The sequence below is a fragment of the Phascolarctos cinereus genome, unplaced genomic scaffold (assembly GCF_003287225.1).
Source record: "Phascolarctos cinereus isolate Bilbo 61053 unplaced genomic scaffold, phaCin_HiC Scaffold_726;HRSCAF=1367, whole genome shotgun sequence".
Lineage (NCBI taxonomy): Eukaryota > Metazoa > Chordata > Mammalia > Diprotodontia > Phascolarctidae > Phascolarctos > Phascolarctos cinereus.
The window spans coordinates 282,203,461-282,226,383 of record NW_027556098.1 but is presented as its reverse complement, the minus strand read 5'-3'; the positions used below and the strand labels follow the sequence as shown (position 1 = coordinate 282,226,383).

General features: G+C 35.8%; 1 protein-coding gene across 1 annotated transcript in view; it reads left to right on the top strand.

Annotated features, from left to right (window-relative positions):
- The window catches only part of SLC36A4 (solute carrier family 36 member 4), an 81,265-nt gene extending 63,889 nt beyond the window's left edge, over nt 1–17,376 (top strand). The window contains exons 8-11 of the mRNA XM_021000749.2: nt 561–659; nt 7,129–7,298; nt 8,613–8,782; nt 16,887–17,376. Coding sequence (XP_020856408.1) covers nt 561–659; nt 7,129–7,298; nt 8,613–8,782; nt 16,887–17,194 — 747 coding nt within the window. The 3' untranslated portion in view covers nt 17,195–17,376. The remainder of the gene's footprint in view (nt 1–560; nt 660–7,128; nt 7,299–8,612; nt 8,783–16,886) is intronic.
- The last annotated feature ends 5,547 nt before the right edge of the window (nt 17,377–22,923 follow it).

The following is a 22,923-nucleotide window of genomic DNA, read 5'->3' as shown; positions in this document are numbered from 1 at the left end:
AGATCAGTATAAAATAATGATTAAAGTAATAAAATCAGAAGCCAGGTTGACAAGAACCAGGAACACACAGATATCATAAGGAAGATCTGGATTTAGGCGTAAAAATCCAAGACATTTGTCAGATACTAGGAAGTCCCAAGGTGTAAAAGGGTAGGGCAAGGAAAGCTGGGAAATAAACCAAAAATGCCAGTACCAATGAGGACCTATTAACTGGGGTAGCTTTCTGCCTGAGGTCTAGAGTTTTCATGTTCTTTCTTTAGGATTCAATTCTGTTATTAGTTACCCTGTATTCTGCTGGTAGAAGGAAGTAATTGGAAGCATTTAATTCCCAGGACAGCTTGTGTGGGCAGGGGATTAGCAGCTTTTGATAGTTTAAACCTGATAGAGTAAGTCTGTTTTAACTGCAGTCATTTTTGTTTGAAAACAAAAATTATTAATTATATGTTTTGAAAAACTTGGGAAGCACCAGGAGGTAATTGATTTTGTTCTTTGTGAATTTCATTGGATTAATTAAGAATTCCTACCTATCTGTGAAAGTTTTTTTTTTCTTCAATCACCAGGATATACCAGATCCCCGAAGTCTTCCAGCTGTGGCTGGTTGGAAGAAATATCCACTCTTTTTTGGTACAGCTGTATTTGCTTTTGAGGGCATTGGAGTGGTAAGAATTTATTTTAAAGCATTAAGTATAAAAAAGTATTTTAAATGAGCATTATTTTTCCATTTTCATTTTATTATTTTAAGACTGTTTATTTCCACATTAGATTATAGGTTTCTGTATGGATAAAATTGCAGGAGGTCAAAGTATAAATATTACTTCAGTACACATCTGCTATATACATGTATAAAAGGCTATGCTATGTATGTACATATGTATACATACCTACATACACACATACACACACATACATACATACATACACACATACATACATACATACATGCATACATACATACATGCATACATGCACACACACATACACATGTAGCACTGAGTTGGAAGATAGAGTATGTCTTGTGCAAGGAACAGCCAGGAAGGCAGTGTCACTGATCCCAAGGTTCATGATGGGAAGTGTAAGGTATTAGAAGGCTGGAAAGGCAGGGGGAAGGGCATGTTATGTAGGACTTTTAATGACAGATGGTTTTACGTGTGATCTTGGAGGTGATAGGAAGCCACTGGAGTTTATTGAAATGTGTATGGAGCAGGGATGACATAGAACTGTATTTAAGGAAGATCGCTTGACAGTTGAATGGAGGATGGACTAAAGTAGGGAGAAACTTGGGGCGAGCAGACCAAACAGCAAGCATTTGCAAAAGTCTAAGTATGAGATAATGAGGGCTTATACCAGATTGGTTAGTGTCAGAGGAGAGAAGGGAGTGTGAATGTGAAATATGTTAAAAGATGAAATTAACAGGCCTTGGCAAGAGATTGCATATGAATGGTGAGAGACAATAAGGAATTGAGGGTAACATCTAGGTTTGTGAGCCTGGGTGATTAGGAGGATGTTGGTTCCCTCAACAATAATAGGGAAGTAGATGGAGGAGTAGAGAAAAAGCACTCCGCTCAGCTCTCCCAACATTCCCTTCCAAACAATTTTAAAATAACAACTGAAATCAAATTCTGGAGTGGCAAAGCCAGCAAAAGGTCAGAGTGAGACATTCACAACATAGACAACATAGGTAGTCAGAAAGAGAAATCTGTGGCACAGGGGAAGAGTCTTGCCCAGTGCCCATGTGGATGAAACACCAGTAGTGGGACTAAGTGGTGGAGACAGAAGTGCAGAAAATTGGGGGGGAAAAACTCTCATAGATAATCTCCCAGATAGAATGTGATTGGCTTGGAATATTGTTGTGGTATAGGAAATGATGAGCTGGCAGATTTAGAAAAATACGGAAAGACATGGACTTATGAAGGAAGATGCTATCCACTTTGAGAGAATAGATGACAAGTGGAAATATGCATAATATGATCTTACATATATGTGTTTGAGTGTATATGTATATACATTTGTATGTTTATGGATATCTGTGTATCTGTGTGTGTGTGTGTGCCTGTGTCTCTGCGTCTGTGTCTGTGCTTAATTATAGCTGGAGAGGAGGGGGTGGAAAGGGAAAAAATAAAAGTAAAAAGTGCACAGCAGAAGACAAAAGAAAACATACAAGGAAGTAAAGAAAAGATGGACAGCTTTGAAGACTAATATTCATTATATAGGTTTTCGTGAAATAGAAATTTATTGCTTTATATTGAATCCTCTTTTATGTTCTGCTATGTAAATGGCATTTTTTTCTTATTTTGTATGTAAGTTTAAAATAAATTTAAAAACTAAAAAAAAAAGATTAGATTTGGGCAAGTGGAAGCTAATGAGTCCATGAAACATCAAGAAACAAACAAAGACAAAATAATTAAAAAAATAGAAGAAAATGTGAAATATCTCATCAGAAAAATGACTGACTTGGAAGATAGGAGAGAGTATTTAAAAATTGTCATGAAAGTTATGATCAAAGAAAGAGCCTAGACATCATATTTCAAGAAATTATCAAGGGAAACTGCTGTAGTATCTTAGATCCAGAGGGTAAAACAGAAATTGAAAGACTCCACCAATCCCCTCCAGAAAGGGATCCCAAAATGAAAACTGCCAGGAATATTATGCCCAAATTCCAGAGCCTCCAGGTCAAAAAGAAAATATTTCAAGCAGCCAGAAAGAAACAATTCATGTACCTTGGAGCTAGAGTGAGGATCACACAAGATTTGGCAGCTACCACATCAAAGGAGCAGAAGGCTTAGAATATGATATTACAGAAGACAAAAGAGCTAAGATTACAACCAAGAATAACCTACCCAGGAAAACTGAGTCTGATCCTTCAAGAAAAAAAGGATATTTAATAAAATAGAGGACTTTCAAGCACTTCTCATGAAAAGACCAGAGCTCAGTAGAAAATTTGATTTTAAAATATAAGACTCAAGAGAAGCATAAAAAGGTAAACATGAAAGAGAAATCTTAAGGGGCTCAGTAAGGTTAAACTGTTTGCTTTTCTGTATGGGAAGATGATACCTGTATCTTCTATGAAATTTCTCATTATTAAGGCAGTTCAAAGGATTTTAAATAGAGGGTATGGGAGTGAATTGATTATATTGGGATGAGGTTTTTAAAAGTAGATGGGTGAGAAAGAGGGATGCCCTGAGAGAAGGGGTAAGGAAGAGGAAGAATGGGGAAAATTATCTCACCTAAAAGAGTTTTTACAGTGGAGGGGAAAATGGGGGAGGGGGTTGGGCGATGTTTGAACTTCACTTACATTTAAATTGGTTCAAAGAAGGAAACTATATATACATACTCAATTGGTAATAGAAATCTGTCTTACCCTACATGGAAGTAGGAGGGAAGGGGAATAAGAGAAAGTGAGGGTGATAAAAGAGAGGACAGATAAATGAAGGCAGTGGTCAGAAGCAAAGTAGTCTTTAGAGGTGGGTTAGGATAAAAAGAGAGGTGAAGGATTAAACAGAAGTAAATAGGATGGAGGGAAATGTACAGTTGGTAATTATAACTGTGAATGTGATTGAGATGAACTCGCCTGTAAAGTGGAAGTGCATAGCAGAATGGTTTAGAAACCAGAATATAACAATGTTGTTTATAAGAGACACACACAAAGTTAAAATAAAGGATTGTAATAGAATCTAACATGCTTCCCCTGAAGTGAAAAAGGCAGCAGTAGCAATCATGATCTCAGACAAAGCAAAAGCAAAAATAGACCTAATCAGAAGAGATAATCAGGGAAACTACATTTTGCTCAGTTAGCATAGACAATAAAATAATATCAAAAAAAATTTTTTTTATCAGAGAAAGCAGGTTTCTCTGATAAAGACCTCATTTCTGAAATCTATACTGAGTAGTGAACTGAATCAAATTTATAATCATAAGAGCCATTCTCCAGTTGATAAATGATCAAAGGATATAAACAGGCAGTTTTTGGAAGAAATCAAAGCTATCTATAGTCATATTAAAAATGCTTTAAATTAGAGGAATTGATTATTGATTAGAGGAATGCAAATGAAAACAACTCTGAGGTACCATCTCACACCTATCAGAAATGACGAATGCTACCGGGGATGAGAGGGAAATAGGTAGATTAATGAACTGTTTGTATGGTGAATGGTCCAGCCATTCTGGAGAACAATTTGGAACTGTGCTGTGTGCATGTCCTTTCACACAGCAATACCATTACCAGGTCTGTATCCCAAAGAGATGGAAGAAAAAGGAAAAGGGCCTCTATACAAAAATATTTGTAACAGCTCTTTTTGTGGTGGCAAAGAATTGGAAATCGAGGGGATGTTTATTAACTAGGTAATAGCTGAACAAATTGTGGCACATGATTGTGATGAAATACTATTGTGCTAAAAAAAATGATGAGGGGGATGGTTTCAGAAAAAACCTGAGAAGACATATATGAGCTGACACAAAGTAAAGTGAGAAGAACTGGGAGACCATTGTTCACAGTAACAGCAATGTTGTAATGATGATCAACTGTGAAAGATTTGGCTACTCTGATCAGTACAGTGATGCAAGACAGTTCCAGAGGACTCTTGATGAAAAAAAAATGCTGTCTACCTCCAGAGAGAAAACTGATGAACTCTGAGTACAAATTGAAGTATAATTTTCTCATTTTATTTTTCTTGCTTTTTTTTTTGAAACATGGCTAATGTGAAAATACAATTTGCATAATTTCACTTGTAAAATTGATAAATTGCTTGCCTTCTCATTGGTTGAGTAGGAGTGGGAGGGAGGGAAAGATTTTGGAACTCAAAATGTAAAAAGAAAAGTCTAATTTATCTATTCTTTCTTCACAATGTCTCCTATATGCATTTCCTTCTGTACTCACACAGACAACAAACTAGTTCAGGCCCTCATTTTCCCTTGCCTAGTCCATTGCAATAGTCTCCTAACAGCAACATCCCTCCTACTTCTACCCTTAATCCCATCCCCACGGCCGTTTCTATATTATACATACTCCAATCCATGCTCCCTATAGATATTCCTAAAGGACAGGTCTGACCATGTCGTTTGCTCAGTAAACTCCAGTGGCTTCTTAATAACATTAGGGTCAAATGCAGACTTACCTGTTTCCCATTTAAAGCCCTTTACAACATGGTTCCTACCTGCCTTTCAAACGTTACTACGCATTATTCCCCTTTATGCATATTATTACTCAAGTACACTGGCCTTGAGATTCCTCACACACAATGCTGCATCCATCTCCAAGCTGTCCTTCACGCCTACAGTGCATTCCCATCTCACCTCTGCTCTTTGGAATGCCTTGTTTCTTTCAAGCTTCCCCTTAAGTACCAATTTCCAAGGCAGACATTGAATCTTCTTTTAAACACCCAAAATAGAGCAAAACAATTTCAACTACACAGAATTAAATTTTTTTGGCACAAATAAAAGCAATATAGATAATAAGGAAAACTTTCATTGATGAAAAATTATTTGCATCAAATATTTCTGATATCCAAAATGTGTATAAGGAACTAACAGGTATACAGACAGTTCTTGGTTTGTGTTAAGTGGACTGTTCCACAGACCTCTCTGTAAACTGAGTTTTATGTAATGTGAATTTGCCCACTAATGTGGAAAAGGATGGGAGGAAAGGAGGCAGGAATGGGCTGGCACACGCTTCAAGGACATGTAGGGGCTGGAGACAGAGAAACAATAGCAGGAGGAGGAATCAGGGACCAGGGACAGATACATGGTACCTGAGGATGGACTGACAGAAGACAGACATGCAGGTGGGTAGAAGGAGCGGGGCAAAGTTCTCCTCTCTTGGGGCTGGAGGTCTGGTGGCAACAGTGCAGTTTCTCCAGAAGTCTGTTCTGTTTTCCCTTAGAGAGTGCTTTTTTTTTTTAAAGGAATTTTTGTGGGGGTGGGGTAGATGGGAAACTACAGAGCACTGAGCTGAAGGTCAGGACTGGCAAGAGAGCACAATATTGTGCAGTAAAGTTGACATAGGTGGGTTTTTTTGAAATGTGTATTCTTTTTCCAGAATTTTTTATATAAAATTGAATTTGTGTAATGTGACTTTATGTAACTTAAGAACCATTTATCTCTGTGTGTGTGTGTATACACACACAATTATTTGAAAAGTCACCGAGCTTCATACTTTTTGACTCAGAAATCCTCATGTTAGACCTCTGAGGAAATCAAGGACAGAAAGAAAGGTCACAATATTTGTAGTGGCACTTTTGTGGTAGCTGAAACTTGGGAACAGAGTGGGTATACATTCATTGAGGAGTGGTTGAATGAATTGTGGTATATGAATGTAATGGAATATTATTGAGCCATAAGAAGTGATTGTTATGATGGCATTTGGAAAAACATCAGGAGACTTGTATGAACTGATGTAAAGTAAGCAGAACCAGGAAAACAATATATTCAGTGACTTCAATAACATATACAAACACAAGTAAAATCAAGTCAAATGATACGTAATTATAATGATTAATATTGGCCCCAGAAAAGAGATGAGATGAAATGTACTTCCATTCTTTCTTTGGAGAGGTGAGGACAGAATGGTATCTGTATAGTCAGACATGGTCTATGTCAGTCGTTGTTGAGTTGTTTCAGTCGTGTCTGACTCTGTGACCCCATTTGGGGTTTTCTCGGCAAAGATACCGGAATGGTTTGCCATTTCCTTTTCCAGCTCATTTTACAGATGAGGAAACTAAGGTTAAGTGACTTGTCCAGAGTTACATAGTTAGGAAGTGTTTGAGGTTAGATTTGAACTCAGGTCCTCTTGACTCCAGGGCCAATGTGCTGCCAACTATGTCAGTTGGTTTTATTTGATTCTTTCTCTGTTATAAAGGAAGGCTCACTGGGTGAGACAGGGTATGACCAGAAATGACTGATAAAAAAGAAAAGGCATCAGTAAAACTGAAAGTAAAGTCCTATACTGTTAATCAGGCCATCTGGGTTCTACTTTTGAATCTATAACATTAGTAAATCATTTCATTTTTCTTTACTTCAGTTCCCTCATTTATAAAATAAGAGATTAGACTTGAGTCCTCTAAGGTCTTCTTCAACACTAAAATTCTATGATTTTATTATGCATATCTTTTTTTTTTAATCTCTCCCCATCCTCAGGTACTCCCATTAGAAAATCAAATGAAAGAAACAAAACGCTTCCCAGAAGCATTGAACATTGGCATGGGGATTGTTACTACTCTGTACATAACATTAGCCACCCTAGGATATATGCGCTTTCAAGATGAAATCAAAGGCAGCATAACTTTAAATCTTCCTCAAGATGAATGGTAAGTAGACATATATAATTTTTGCTCCATTTATTGTAATTTCAATACTAATATAAATTAGTTACATTTATAATTTGGTAAATGTAAATTTTAACTTTAAAAATACATTCTTTGTCATTTTTTTTCAATTTGACATACAAAATTTCATCATTTTTAACCCATTACAGAAAGACAAGAAGTTTTGATTATGATTTACTTTTGCATATAAAGAAGGAAAATATTTTAATTTAAATATAGAGTAATCGAGGAGTAGGACTTTGGCATATGGGGAAAGAATTGAGATCAAAGAGGGAGCCAAGTAAATTTTGTTTGTTCAGAGCCTGAACTGATCAGTGGAGAAGGACTGGGTGTATGGGAGGAAAACAGAGAGAACAGCAGAGCCACTGCCACATCGTTACTGATTTTTATCAGTAAGATTGAGGAGCTAATTATTATAGATATGATCTATGGAAATATATCTTCTCTGAGTACTATGAAAAAATAGGTTGTGTTTTTTCTTCCCGTTACCAATTAATAGCTTCCATAACCATTGCCAGTAAGGACACTTTTGAACCTGACTTCCACAGTGACTTCAGTGCAGCAGACATGGTAGATGGAGTCTAACATGGGTAATGCACTGTTCCAGGTGCAAGGGTATAAAGACAAAAAGAGGACTATCCTTGCTTTCAAGGAGCTTACATTCTCCTCTCCTTATAGCAAAGAGTAGTAAAGAAACAACTGTTACTCTTTCCTCCTCCATGTACAAATTGCATCACTGATAAATGTCTTCGTTGTTTCTCTGTACATTTTTCCTCCTGTTCCCTTGCTTTTTCAGATTGATTCTCAATAGCAAGCACTATCTGTTGAAAAAGAATTTGTGTATATTATAATCTAAGGTGATCTATCATGAATGTTTTTGAAATCAGGAGAAAGACCACCCTTAACAATGTAGATTTTTCATTCTAAGAAGGAATTATAGTAGATGTCAAAATATAAAAATAGAAACAGATGGCTTGTTTTTTTTTAACTGAAGATTTATATCATCTTTAGACACAAAGTATTTTGTATCTTGAAATACTAAATACAGAGTCAAGAGCTTCAGAAATTGAAAAGCTATGAACATACCTTTTACAATATATAGGGACACAAAAAATGAAAAATGGCATACTACATACCTTCAGAGAGCTTATAGTCTTACTGGTTGTGTAGGGGAAGGGATCTATGATATTTACACAAATGTAAATTGTGATAATGGCAAAGGAGAGATATAAAGTGCTGTAAGCCAGAGATTGCATTTTATGTGATAATTGAACTTTGTTCAAATATTTTTGACAGGTTGTATCAATCAGTGAAAATTCTGTATTCCTTTGGAATTTTTGTGACTTACTCAATTCAGTTCTACGTTCCAGCAGAAATCATCATTCCAGGAATCACATCCAAATTTCAAAATAAATCAAAGCTCATCTGTGAACTCATTATTAGGACTTTCTTAGTTTTTATTACATGTAAGTATAAATACATATTTTAATTGAATTATTATATTGACATTAATCCTTCATACAGTCTTTACATTTTTCTATAAATAAGGATTTTAAGAGATATCTGAAATAATTTCATGCTAAAATTACAAATCAATACTTCTATAACTTAAAGCAAATTCAAAACTGCCATCTTAACTTTTTGATCCCTTATGGGCATTTTCATTATATAGTAATTGTTTTTACTAGTCTAACCTTTGATATTCTACAAAGAAAGCTGTTTTACTCACACTTAGGCTTTTGGTATCATAACAAAATCATTACTCTTTTGAGTGTTGCCCAGAAATGAATATAGTATCTTTATAAATTTATTTCATTCTTATTTCTTGTTTTTAAGATTATTTATTGCCCTAGTAATTACAGTAATACAAAAAAAATCCTTTCAGTTGTAACTAATGATAGTAATAGCTTACATTTACATTATGCTTTAAGGTTTACAACATACATTATTATTTTATTTATCAAAACTATTCTCTGAGGCAGGTACTACAAGTAGCATCCCTTTTTATTTATACAATTAATTGGGTTCAACAGAATTTTGGCAGCAGCCCAAAAAGCTACTACAATCCTAGCTTGTGGGAATAGGGTAATCATAGTCCCTCTGTGTTCCCGTCTTCTCCAGGAGATTGTTCTCTCTGTCATCCTCATTCTCTCTTTTATCTTCAATTTTTTTCCTATCTACTGGCTGTTTTCCAAATGCATATGAGCATGTCCATTTCTCCTTCATCCTCAAAAAAGTCGCATTTGATCCATCCATCTTCACTCTCATCCCATATCTCTCTTACCTTTTGTGACTAAGCTACTTGAGAAAGCCATCTACAATACATAACTCCACCTCATTTCCTCTTACTTTCTCTTCTTAATTCTCTACAGACTGGTTTCCAAACCTATCATTCACCTGAAACTGCTCTCTCCAAAGTTACTAATGATCTCTTAAATGCCAAATCTAATAACCTTTTCTCAGTCCTCATTTATTATGACCTCTCTTCAGCCTTTGACACTGTTGGTCACACTCTTATCCTTGATACTCTCTTCTCTTTAGGTTTTTGAGACACTATTCTTTTCTGGTTCTCCTACCTATCTTACAGCTCCTCAGTCTCTTTTCTGGATTTTTCTCCAGGTCCTACCTGCTTACTCTGGTTATCCCTCAGGACTCTGTCCTGAGTCCTCATCTTTTCTCCCTCCATTCATTTCACTTGGTGATCTCATCAGCTTCCTTGGATTCAGTTATCATCTTTATGTTAATGATTCTCAAATCTACTTATCTATAAATCTCTTATCTCTCTGGTAACCTCCAGTCTTGTATCTCCAACTGTCTCTTAGGCATTTCAAATTGAATGTGCTGTAGACATCTCAAATGTAACATGTCTAAAACTGAACTCATTATTTTTACCCCCAAACCCTCTCTCAATTTATGTTCAATCTCTCCCTGTCTATTGGCTACTTCTCTGCTGCCTGAAAACGTGCCCATATCTCCTCCATCTTTAAAACTCCCTCATTTAATCCATGTAGCCCCATGTCATCCCATAACTCTCTTTATCTTTTGTGGCGAAAGTCCTTGTAAAGGCCATCTACAATAGGTACTTCTGCTTCCTCTCATTTTAAATCTCTACAGTCTGGCTTCTGACCTCATCATTCAATCCAAATTGCATTCTCCAAATTTTAATTTCTTAATTGCCAAATCTAAGTAGCCAAATCTAGTAACTTCACATGTAGCATCCTGAACCCATGGGGAAGTAAATTTTCTCCTCTCTTTTCCAGGGCCGCCAAAACATTATTATTATGAATATTTCTATACAGATAGGTCTTTTCTTCCTGTCAGCCTTCTTAGGGTATTAAAAAAATAGTGGAATCGATGGTCAAAGGGTAGGAATATTTTTGCAATTTCTGTTCTCTAATTCCATGTTGCTTTCCAGAATGGTTCAGGTAAGTTCACAACTCCACCTATAGGGAATTACTATGCTTTTGCCACAACCCTAACATTTTATATATATATATATTTTTTTTCTTTTACTGTCTTTTTCAATTTGATGTGTGAATGGTAATAGCTTAGACTTGTTTTAATTCATATTTTTCTTATAACTAGTGATGCTAAATACTATTCATGTGATTTTTGATAATTTTTTATTTTAAAAAACTGCACTTCATCCTCTTTATCAGCTCATCTGTAGCAATTTATCTTTTGTGGAATGACTCTCAGTCTTATGGGTCAGTTTCCTGAAGATTTTAGACATTCAACTTTCATTATAAATGTTTAATGCAAAGATTTTTCCAAAGTCCATAGCTTTTAAAAATTCTGGATACATTGCTTTTGTGTGAAAATTTGTATAATGAAATATGATATCATTTTATGTTTTTGTTAGTTTTATATACTTGTCTCTTTTGTCTCTTACAATTTGTTCTTTGTATGGGCTTGTTTCCCCAATATGTATAAGTAGTTTCCCCATCTACAGTTATAAAAAATAGGATCTCTCATTCCCCTCCAGTTTTTAATTGTGCAGTTTTAAAAAATTTATGTCAGTGATCCATTTGGAAATTATCACAGTATATCATATAAGATTCTTGTCTAAACTTATATTATGACAAGCTTCTTATGCTGAAAGATTTTTTTTTAGCAACAATAATTCAATAAGAGAGCCTATCAAGTTGTAGAAAAGGTTAGCAATGATCTGCATAAGTACAAGGTGTCCTTGTACCTGTGAAATCATGGATTCTTTGGGAAGTGTTGCCCAATCATCTTTGCTGTTTTTCTCTTGGAAACTGTTTTGAAAATACATATTTGAAGAAGGAGAAACTTTGGTTCCTAACATTGTCAGGGATGGTGGTATACCCTTGCTACTGAGGAAACTGCAGCTGGTGGCTTTTGAGCTCGAGTTTTAAGCTACAGTAGGAAAAGACATTTGAACACTAAGTCTGAACCAATATGGTGAGCCTCAGGACTGGGAGGTCCACTAGGCTGGCTGAGGAAGAGGGAACTAGCCTAGGTCAGAGCTCCTGTGCTGACCAGTAGTGGAATTGGGCCCATGAGTGGACACTACTTCCAGGGAGATAGGGAAGCTCCATCTCAAAAGTATGTGACCAGGAAGCATAATTTTTAAAAAATCTGTTCAATGAAATGAAAGTCAAAATACTGTAGAAGGCACACTAGAATTTCATGTATTTAAATTAGCTACAGCTTATTTAGGTAAAGATAAGAAGATAGTTAAGTGTTTCACTGACATTTGCATCTATACCCTAAATCCAAGATAGACTGTTAAGAAATATCAATGATGTCTATACAGTTAGAATTGATGTTAGGTTGACTTTTCCAACTACTTTGCCTATGAGCTTTATTTAGTTACGGAATTTGTTGTTTTGCTGAGTCATGTGTATTTTTTCCCCTTTAAATTCAAAGTTCATAAGTTCATAGATTTAGAGTTGGAAGGGACCCTTATAGTCCCTTTAACTCAACTTCTTCATTTTACAGATGAGGAAATTGAGGCCTTGATAGATTAAATGACTTTCATAAAATCATTTTTCAGTGATGGTCATTCTAGCTCTGACCCTTACTAACTATATAATTTAAGTCTTTTTTTTTTTAGTGATAGCATTGCTGTCTTTCTCCAACTATATTTTAAAAGACAATAAAAATTCACATGTATTCATTTTACAAAATAAGTATTTTCCTGAGTAGTCTGTAATTTGAATGTATAAGTTGAATAATAAGTTAATGCTTCAGGGAAGCATTCTGTACAAAAGATTCAAAATGTGAATCTATTGAGTGAATTTCTGATGTAATTCTTTAGACCTTCTGATTTAATTCCTTTGTATATCTGTATTTGAAGCATGTTGAAAGATAGTAATGTGACTTAGCCCTAGATTCTAGTACAGTTGATTTTATATAAGTAGGTACTTAATGTTTGATTAATTTTCATATATTGCTCTTGCTTAAATTGTGAAATACCTTTTTATGCTCACGTTCTTGACTATTGATAGAATTACTAAATATATACTGTAGAGTGAGGCACAAATAAATAATTCCAGGAACAAATGGTAGAATAATATAAAACAAGTGAGTATCTTTCTGCATATGTAATCTAGAATAGAAAAAAGAAAAAAGTAAAAAATATATTAAGTGTTCAAGCCTGGGAACCAAGTGGTGGTGATATTGGGGAAATTGGGAATGGATGCCTATTTTAAGAGAATGATAATGAGCTCATTTTTCAACATTCTAAGCTTGAGGTGCTAGGCTTCATACAAGGTTCATTTTGTTCCTATTTTTCCCATAAGGTCTGAGCCATCCTACTGACTTAAATTTGACTTTCAGACTCAGAATTGTTTTCCCCACCCTCCCCTCCCCCCAAGGATTCTGTATCTATAATTGTTGTATCAAAGATTTTTTTAAAAAGGAAATTTTCTGGTTTTTTTCTCAGCCTTCATCTTTCTTGACCTCTCTGTAGTATTTAACATTGTTGAGTGACTGAATTGGTGTTAGCAATGGCCTCTGGAGCTCTTAGCCCAGTAAGGGAGTTGGACAACTAGTCAGAAGATTACAGGGGGCCTTTTGCTGGCACTGGGTACAGGACTCTGTTGCATTGCTTATATGTAGTTCCAAGTTTCATTCCTAAGGAGAGGAGAAGCAAAAATGGGAACGCTGATCACAGTTCTATGGTGGAAAAGAGTGCTCATGATGAGAGCACAGACCAGGAAAGCAATGACAACACCTCTCCTTAGATCATACCACTGTGGAAGAACTGGGAACCTACAGACCCCCAGAACTATCTCTGAGGGGCTACAGCAAGAAAGGCCTGAAGTTTGGAACACTGCCCCCTCCACCCAAGGAGCAGAGACCAACTTTAATATAACAAAAGAACCTGACCATAGAAAGTTAGTAGGGTAACAGGGAAGATCAAGACACAAACTCAGAAGAAGACAATGAAATCAAAGCAGTTACATGCAGAACAGCCTCAAAGAAAATCATGAATAGGTCTCAAGACCAAAAAAGAAATCCTGGAAGAGCTAAAAAGGGGATTTAAAACCAAATAAGAGAGGTAGAAGAAAAAATGGCAAAGGGAATGAAAAAGGTCAACAACGTGGTAAAGGAGGCACAAAAAAATTACTCAAGAAAATAATACATTAAGAAAAGAATAGTCTGAATGGTAAAAACAGGCACAAAAGTCCTCTGACGAGAACTCCTTAAAAAGTATAATTGACCAAATTGGAAAAAAAATGCACATAAATTCACTGAAGAAAAGAACTTATGCCTTCAAAAGCAGAATGGGCCAAATGGAAAAAGATGTACAAAAAATTCACTGAAGAAAATTCCTTAAAAAGTAGAATTGGTCAAATGGAAAAGAACACACAAAAGCTCAATGAAGAAAATAATTCCTTGAAAATCACAGTTGGGCAAATAGAAGCTAATGCTTCCATGAGACATCAAGAAACAATAAAACAAAATCAAAAGAATGAAAAATAGAAATGTGAAATATCTTATTGGGAAAACAGCTAACCTAGAAAAATAGATTTAGGAGAGAGAATTTAAGAATTCTTGGACTTTCTAAAAGCTATGATCAAAAGAAGAGCCTAGACATCACATTTAAAAAAATTATCAAGGAAAACTGACCTGATATGTTAGAATAAGGGGGTCATAATAGAAATTGAAAGAATCTACCAAACACCTCCTGAAAGAGATCCAAAAATGAAAACTCCCAGAACTATTATAGGCAAATTCAAGCACTCACAGGTCAAGGAGAAAATATTGCAAGCAGCAGAAAGAAACCATTCAAATATCATGAAGCCATAGTCACAATGGCTTAAGATTTTGCAGCTTCTATATTAAAGGATTGGAGGTCTTGGAATATAATATTCTGGAGGATAAAGGAGGTAGGATTATAACCAAGAATCACCTACCTAGCAAAACTGAGTATCTTCCTTCAGGGGAAGAAATGGATATTTAATGAAATAGAGGATTTTTGAGCATTCCTGATGAAAAGACCAGAGCTGAATAGAAAATTTGAATTTCAAATACAAGACTCAAGAGAAACAGGAAACAGGTAAGGTAAACAGGAAAGAGAAATCATAAGGGATTCTACAAGGTTAAACTGCTTACGTTCCAACATTAGAAGATGATATTTGTAACTCCTAAGAACTTTATTTTTATTAAGAATATACATAGAAGGCATGGGTGTGAGTTGACTGTATTGGGATAATGTCCTCAAAAAATTAAATTAAGGAGTGAGAAAGAGGGGTGCCCTAGGAGAAGGGGAGAGGTAGAATTATCTCACATAAAAGAGGCATGAAAGAGCTTTCACAGTGGAGGGGGAATTGAGGGAGAGAAAGGCAGGCAACACTTGATCCTTACTCTGATGAGAATTGGCTCAAAGAGGGAATAATATGCATACTCAGTTGGGCATAAAAATCAATCTTAACCTACAGGGAAGTGGGAGGAAGGGAATAAGAAAAGTAGGGGGTGCTGACAGAAAGGAGGGTTGATTGGGAGAGGCAGTTGTCAGAAGCAAAACACTTAGGAGGAGGGATGGAGTGAAAGGAGACAGAAAGAAGGATAAATGCGGGTTGGAGGGAAGTACGCAGTAATTATAACTATGAATGTGAATAGGATGAAATGCACCCATAAAATGGAAGTGGATAGCAGAGTGGATTAAAAAACAGAGTCCTACAATATCTCATTTACAAGAAACACACTTGAAGCAGAGAGATACACGGAGAAAAGATAAGGGGTTGGAGCAGAATCTCTTTTGCTTCAGCTGAAGCTAAAAAAAAAAGGCAGGGATGCATCATGATCTCAAAGAACGCAAAATAAATACGAGTTCTTGAGGATGAAGGTTTCTTGCAGACTTCTGTGTACACTCACCTGAACCAGATTTGTAGAAGGAATGTGTAAGAAGGAATGATGTAACTAACAGTGCCTTACATTTATATAATATGTTATGATTCTTAAAGCATTTTTGTCATAATGACCCAGAGACTTAGGTGACACAACTGTTATCTCCATATTAGAGATGAAGAAACTGGAACTTGGGCTAAGGAATTTGAGAGTAGTGATTGTTTATTTTTGTCTTTGAATCTCCAGAGGTCTGGCACAGGACCTGACACAATCTTAGGCACTAAATAAATGTTTGTTGATTGACTGACTGTGCTTACACAGTGTCAGAACCAGTGTCCAACCCAGATTGCTCTATTCTTTCTGCTACATTGTATAAGCCTCTATTCCAAGAGTTCTTTGTTTGTTTGTTTGTTTTTTGGCTAGGCAATGGGGTTCAGTGACTTGCCTAGGGTCACACAGTAAGTATTATGTGTCTGAGGCCGGATTTGAACTCAGATCCTCCTGAATCCAGGGCTGGTGCTGTATCCACTGTGCCATCTAGCTGCCCCTCCAAGAGTTTTAACCCTAATTTTGTGAACTTTAAAAAAATATATATTTTGATGTGTATTTCAGTATAATTGGCTTCCTATGTACTCCTCTGCATTTTATTTTATGCATTTAAGAACATCATTCTGAGGACTCCATAGGCTTTACCAAACTGCCAAAGGGATTTATGGCATACAAAAAGGCTAATAATCCCAGTTCTAGGCTAAGACTGAGGGTTCCTAGGAAGCAGCAATGTCCACCATCCTCTTCTCCAAGAAAATTGCTTTTTGTTTAGATATAAAGAGCAGTATAGCATATAGAAAGGTACTAGATTCAGAGTCTGGAACTTTGGGGCCTCGTTCTGGTTCTTCCATAGTGTGGTGTGACTTTGGGCAAAGTGTTTTATCAGTCTAAGCCTTATCTTTCCCCATCTATAAAATAAGAAGAGCAAGCTATCTGTGATTCCTTATGGCTGCTCTAATTGAATGAAGAGATGTAGATCACATTTTTATTGTCTTTCACTTAGAGCTTCAAAATAAAATATTAAAGCCCTTTTTTCCCCTAAGGTTAACAGCTTAGCCATTTTGGTTAGATCCACATTCTGGTTTAATTTAATATCCTTTTTTAAGATGCCCACACTTAATATTGGTTTTTTTCCTACTGAAAATATCTGTTTTGATGTGAATTCATTCATGCCGGTGTTTTCTGTTCTTTTCTTCACAGGTCTCGTAGCAATCCTGATTCCTCGTTTGGATATAGTGATTTCCCTCGTTGGAGCTGTGAGCAGCAGTACATTGGCACTCATTCTGCCACCTTTAGTTGAGATTCTTATATTTTACAAGGAAAGTTTCAGCCTGTGGATGATTCTCAAAGATATCTTGATATTAGTCATTGGAATTGCTGGTTTCTTAGTAGGCACATATGTATCTATTGAAGAAATTATTTATCCTGCTACTACACTATTGCCTAATGCTACGCAAGGTCCAGCTGTAAGTCTAAATTCAACCTCTGTGGCGTCTGGTTTCAAGTAGTGGTGATAGGATTGCAAGCCTTCTACTCTTTGTTTAACTGTGAAAATGTATTATAAGATGAAAACTAAGAGAACGTATTTTAAGAACACTTTTTTTTACATTTTTTCAATATTATATTGTAACAAGTGTCCATTCTTTATTAGTAACAGTATATTAAAATTATTTACTTTGGTGAAACTGTACCATTCAGTGTCAACAATTTCGAAGAAAATCAAAAGATCTAGAAATTAATGTATCTTTTTAACCTTCTTTTGTTATACCCTACCTCATCCAGAAGCCTTTCAAGCCAGACTTTTTTTTTTCTGTTTAGGAGATAGGCTGTTCCATGCTTGGCTGTTATCCTGTCTGCGGGAACAATAAGACTTTAATAATAAATACCTTAAAAGTTAACCAAGAACCAAGAATAAAGAAATATCTTCCCCAAACCATCAGAGTGGATATTAGCACATACATTGTAAAGAATGTAAAAGATTATGATTTTATTTTTATTAATTATTTACTATTAATTGGCTAAAAAAATGCAATGAACTCCTATTTGTCCAAAATTCAAGCAATCAAAAAGCATATATATAATATATAATTTCTTTTATAGTTCTTTACAATTATTATTGATAATGATAATAATTATGACTTCCCAATAAAATCCTGAAATACCTTCTGAATTATCAAAGTTATTATTAATCCGTAGTAATAATGTAAGTGGATCATTGGAGTAAGAATTATATTTATTTTAGTCTATGTTTAAGACTCTTACTTAACCTGAATATTCAGTGAATAACAATATTCCCATATCCAGCTATGCCAAATAAGAGGTTATTGTACCTTTGATGAAAACTGTTGTCTTCCCTGTGTGTGCAGGAAAGCAGTAATGTATGTCTGCTTTCTTCTCTGAAACAGAGATAAGGATGTGTAGCTCTATCCACTTTTCCTTGAAGTATTTTCTTCTAAGTACAGGTTGGCCTTGGCTGGAGAGAATTTCAAGGCCTAAACTTTGGCAACTTGAATGATTGAGGGGAAAAATCCAGGCCATCATTGACTCTTCATTTGTTGGACGCCTTTGGCAGTGTGACTGCTGTTTAGCACAGTGACTGCAGTTACACTCTGCCAGCTTCTCTGGTCATTCTTCCCTCTCGGGAGTCTGTCGCTGCTTCTTCTGCACCTGGGGACTTCTCTCTGTTTCCTTTGTTCGTCCTGGGGAGTCTTAAGACAGTTTTCAAAGTCTAAGGCTAGCCCTTCCTCACTTGGAGCATCTGCCTCCTCTTGTAGCCCCCAATAGGACTGCCAGGGTCCCCAGACTTTTTCCAAACCCTCTACCTGGCTGGATCCCAAGCTTTCATTAACTGGAATATGTAGAACAAACTAATGACAAAAGGATTTATTCTTGCTAAAGTAGTCATTTATAGGAAAAAAAAAAGAATCAAATTACAAGTATTTTCTGAAATTTATGAGATAAAGAAAAAGAAATGCTTTCCCCGCTTGATAACTTGTAAGCATTGTTTATGAAAGACATTTTTTAAAAAATCTTTCAATTTACATAGAAGATGAAAATTAAAGGATGGAATATGATTACATAGCATGAAAAATGTGATTATCCTCCTGGTTTGTGTGGTTCATGCTTTAAAAGGTTTCATACTTTTTGTCACAGTAGCAAATACTCTGATGGAATAGCATTATTTAAGGAACTATCAAGGTCACAATCATGGTGCATTTACTCCGTCTTGATTTATTTTTTTGTAAGTTTGACATGGCTTAAGGACTGTTTGCTCATAACATTATTCTCAGTAAGTGCAACACTACACACATCATACTCTTATTTTGATAGCTATTCATGAGAGAGTTTGTATTTGTAGTTGTGCTAAGATCATCAAATAAATAATAGTTTGCTGTGCTTATATTTTATATTGAGGGCACTACATTTAAGATTCAGTGTAGTCTGTAGTAAGATTCAATTGAATCTTAAATCATTTTCAGAATGAGAACTGAAAAGGCTATCAAAAATAAAACAAGAAACTTTTATGAAAAGTAGATTCTGTTATTATTATGAAAATGCCAACTTTTATAAATATTTATTACTGTAGATAACCAGAAAACCACTACTTTTCATCCATTTTTAAATGTAAGTTAATGTTAGGTATTTATTCCTTGCCTTCTGAAAATAGATAATTCTAACACAGTTCTGCCCTCTTTTCGTTATTAAGCTTTTATCCCATTCCTTGGGTATTTTTCTGATCAAGAAACAGAACTTCCAGCAATAAATTATTTTCTAATTTAGCACATACAAAAATTATATAGTTTCGAGAGGTACCCATAGACAAAGAGTTTTTGTTGATTAAATATTCCATTATGAAGTCCTCTAAATTAGCCAGTGTTTTAAATGGGAACAGGTAAAAAGCAAATAAATAGGGAGTCAAGAGTAAGAGGGTAACTTGACTTTTTAGCAAGAAATGTCTTTGTCCAATAAAGATATACCAGTGCATTATTTATTAAAGGTAGGTGATAAGAAAGACAGAATGTTATTGGCAGTAGAGAGCCAGTCTCAAAGTCAGAAAGACCTGGATTCAAGTCCTACTTTTGACGTTCAGTATGTGGCCCTAGGCAACTCATTTAACCTCTCAGTGCCCTTGGCTACTTTTTCAGACTCTTAAGTTGCTGATGAGCAGTGATAAATGCAGTTTCCTCCCTTAGGATTCCCTACACTCCACCAACGAACTCAACAGGTCTGGCAAAAAGAAAAGATGGGAGTGGGCGGAGATGTTTGTAACAAAGATGTATTCTTGGGGGTAGCTAGTTGGCACAGTGGATAGAGCACCAGCTCTGAAGTCAGGAGGACCTGAGTTCAAACGCGGCCTCAGACCTTACTAGCTGTGTGACCCTGGGCAAGTCACTTAACCCCAATTGCCTAAAAAAAAAAAATTAAAAATTAAAAACAGAGATGTATTCTTTACAGTGGAATTTACTGGACAGTAATGTTAGTTTTTTTCTGTGAAAATTTCAGTTTGGGGGATTGACAAAGACTTTTTAGATAAATTTTTTCTGTGAAGATTTCACTTGCTTGTTGGTACTCACTGCTGTGAGAGTATGAATGAATGCATGTGCCAAATCCATTTGTATCCATTGTCTCCTGTATATCACCTGTTGGGTTAAAGTTGTTTTGGCCTTTTGTGTATCATGTTGAAGATTCATGTTCTGGAAAAACGAAAAGATGCATGTTCTGCTTAAGTGCCATGTTCAGTCACATGAGAAACTTGGACTGCCGCAGAGATTAAATCACTTAAACTCTGGGCACCATAGAGTAATGGAGAGAAAAAAACAACAACAACTAGAATAATGCTGAGGAGAGTCCAGGTCCTAGTCCTGGCACACAATTACTGGGTGTATGATTTGGGGCAAGTCACTTCGCCTCTCTAGGTTCTAGCTTCCTCACCAGGAAATTGATGGGGTTGGACCTGAGAATCTTGATGGTTTTCTCTAGATCTATTATTGTGACTCAGTCCTCATTGCGTGTAAGTGGTGAGTCACTAGGTATTCAGATTTGGGGAATTAAAGAAACAGAAAAAGCCTCACACTAACTTGATTTAACTATGCTCTCTACTGATAGTATTACAAACCAGCTTAGTAGATGTACTCATACAGAAAGGGTACAAGACCTGTATGCCTTCTGTTTTAAATCCTGGTTTCTCACTTTGTCCTAGTTTGGGGAAATGAAGCCAGACATGTAGGTGGCTAAGCCACAGGTGGTACGCAGTGTCCAGGAAGCTGCCTCTCTGTCCCCAGTATAAAACCCAATAGCACTCTAACAACTGCTGGCAATCTAGAAGGAAGTGGGCTGGCTGCACTAGGGTAAGCAAACTCTAGCTGCCATTGAATACTCCAAACATAAGTAGGTCAAACAAACTAAAACCCAGACATTGTTATAATTCCTTTGGAGTCAGGACCTACACTGAGTTGTTCATCAGTCACTCTAGCTGGCTGTATCTACATATCCTCTACCCCTTCTGGGTGAAAGAGCTAATCAGACTAACCCTACACATTCATATAGGTATCACTGATTTCCAAATTAGCCTTCCAGAACATTGCATTTACTTTAAAACTGGTTCTCAAATGGTTTTACTCAGAAGCTTTACCTTTTCTTACTATATTCTTTATCATTCCTGTCCTCTGAAAGAGGAAGAAAAAAGTTAAGTAGAATTCTACATTATTGAAATTATGGAAATTAGGAATTGGGAATATTATGGCTTGACCATCAGACCAAGTTGATGATCACATCCTACACAAACATTAGTAAATTCAGTTCTCAGGGTCATCTTTACAATTCTTTCCTCATGGAAGTCTCCATCTTTGTTAGAGTCATTACTTCCTCTATAGCCATTGTGCTTAAATTTCCTAGTTCTGTGAGACTCATACAAATTGTAACAGGGGCCTAGTCGTACTCAATATTCTCAAGCATAGGTTCTTTTCTAAACTAATAAATTATTGTCCCTTACATAAAACTGCAAACAGAACTTTAATTTGTAAATTTGCAAAATTATTCCATTTGCCAACAGTCTGTGTAACAGTTCTAACTTTTTTTGGGGGGCAATTGGGGTTAAGTGACTTGCCCAGGGTCACACAGTTAGTGTCAAGTGCTTGATCTGAGGCTGGATTTGAACTCAGGTCCTCCTGACTACAGGTCTGGTGCTCTATCCACTGTGCTACCTAACTGCCCCTCTAACTTTCTTTTGAACACTCAGAAAAGGGAACACTAATGGGGAAAGCTGGTACAATAAATAAATAACATCATAAATAAAATATGTTATCATAAATGATAAATTAGCGTAATGATATGCATGTATTGGATCAGTAAATGTTAACTATTGAAAAACTAAGATGGAAAAGTAAAGAGCAGAGATGAGAACATGAAGTAAAACTGCCGAGCTGTGTGGCTCCTGTCTCCAGGATGCCTTTGGAACTTCCTTACATCGCAGTTTGAGGAACACCTGTTAAAGGCTTCTAACGTTATAGTGAATATGCAAAGGTTATCTTGTCCTAGAATATGTGATCTCCTTGGCATGTGCCACCAAGTTTCTCCCAAGTCACTATGAAAATAAATGTATGAATATGTTTGGCCTCTAGATAAGACAATATAAAAGAAAACCATGCCAAAGAAATGATAGGGTGTACTATTCCAAACTCCTCTGAAAAATAAAATGACAACTCATTCTGATTTTTAAGAGACCCTGCCACAATTAGCTGGTTTCTGTGCACACACTGTATACTATGTGGATTTCAATTTATTATTTTAGTTGAGGATTATAAGGCTTCATTGTAAACTAATGACCAAAAATTATGTTGATGATTTCCTTAAAAAAAAATGGAAAATGCATCTGTATTAAATGTTAAGGAAATTAATCTCAATTGAGAATTTTTTTCATGGTTCTAGATCAAATCATTTTTCTGAAGCCAGTGCTTTTTCACCCTTACATTTCTTCTTAGTGGTTGGATGTGAAAGAAGAGAATTTATGTGTGTTCTGTAACTTAAGTTTTTGGAATTTCAATAAAGATAACATCATTATTTGCTGGGTAGTGTACTTTTTATTGCCTCATCTTTTTATTTGATTAAAGGGCATTGCTAAATAACATGCCTGAAAATGACAGTAATATAAGACTTAGTGGACATCTAAGAATTAAGAACTGACCTTATCTGAAAGTGAAGGGAACATATGTTTAAGACCAGTTCCTGTTATGTGTCT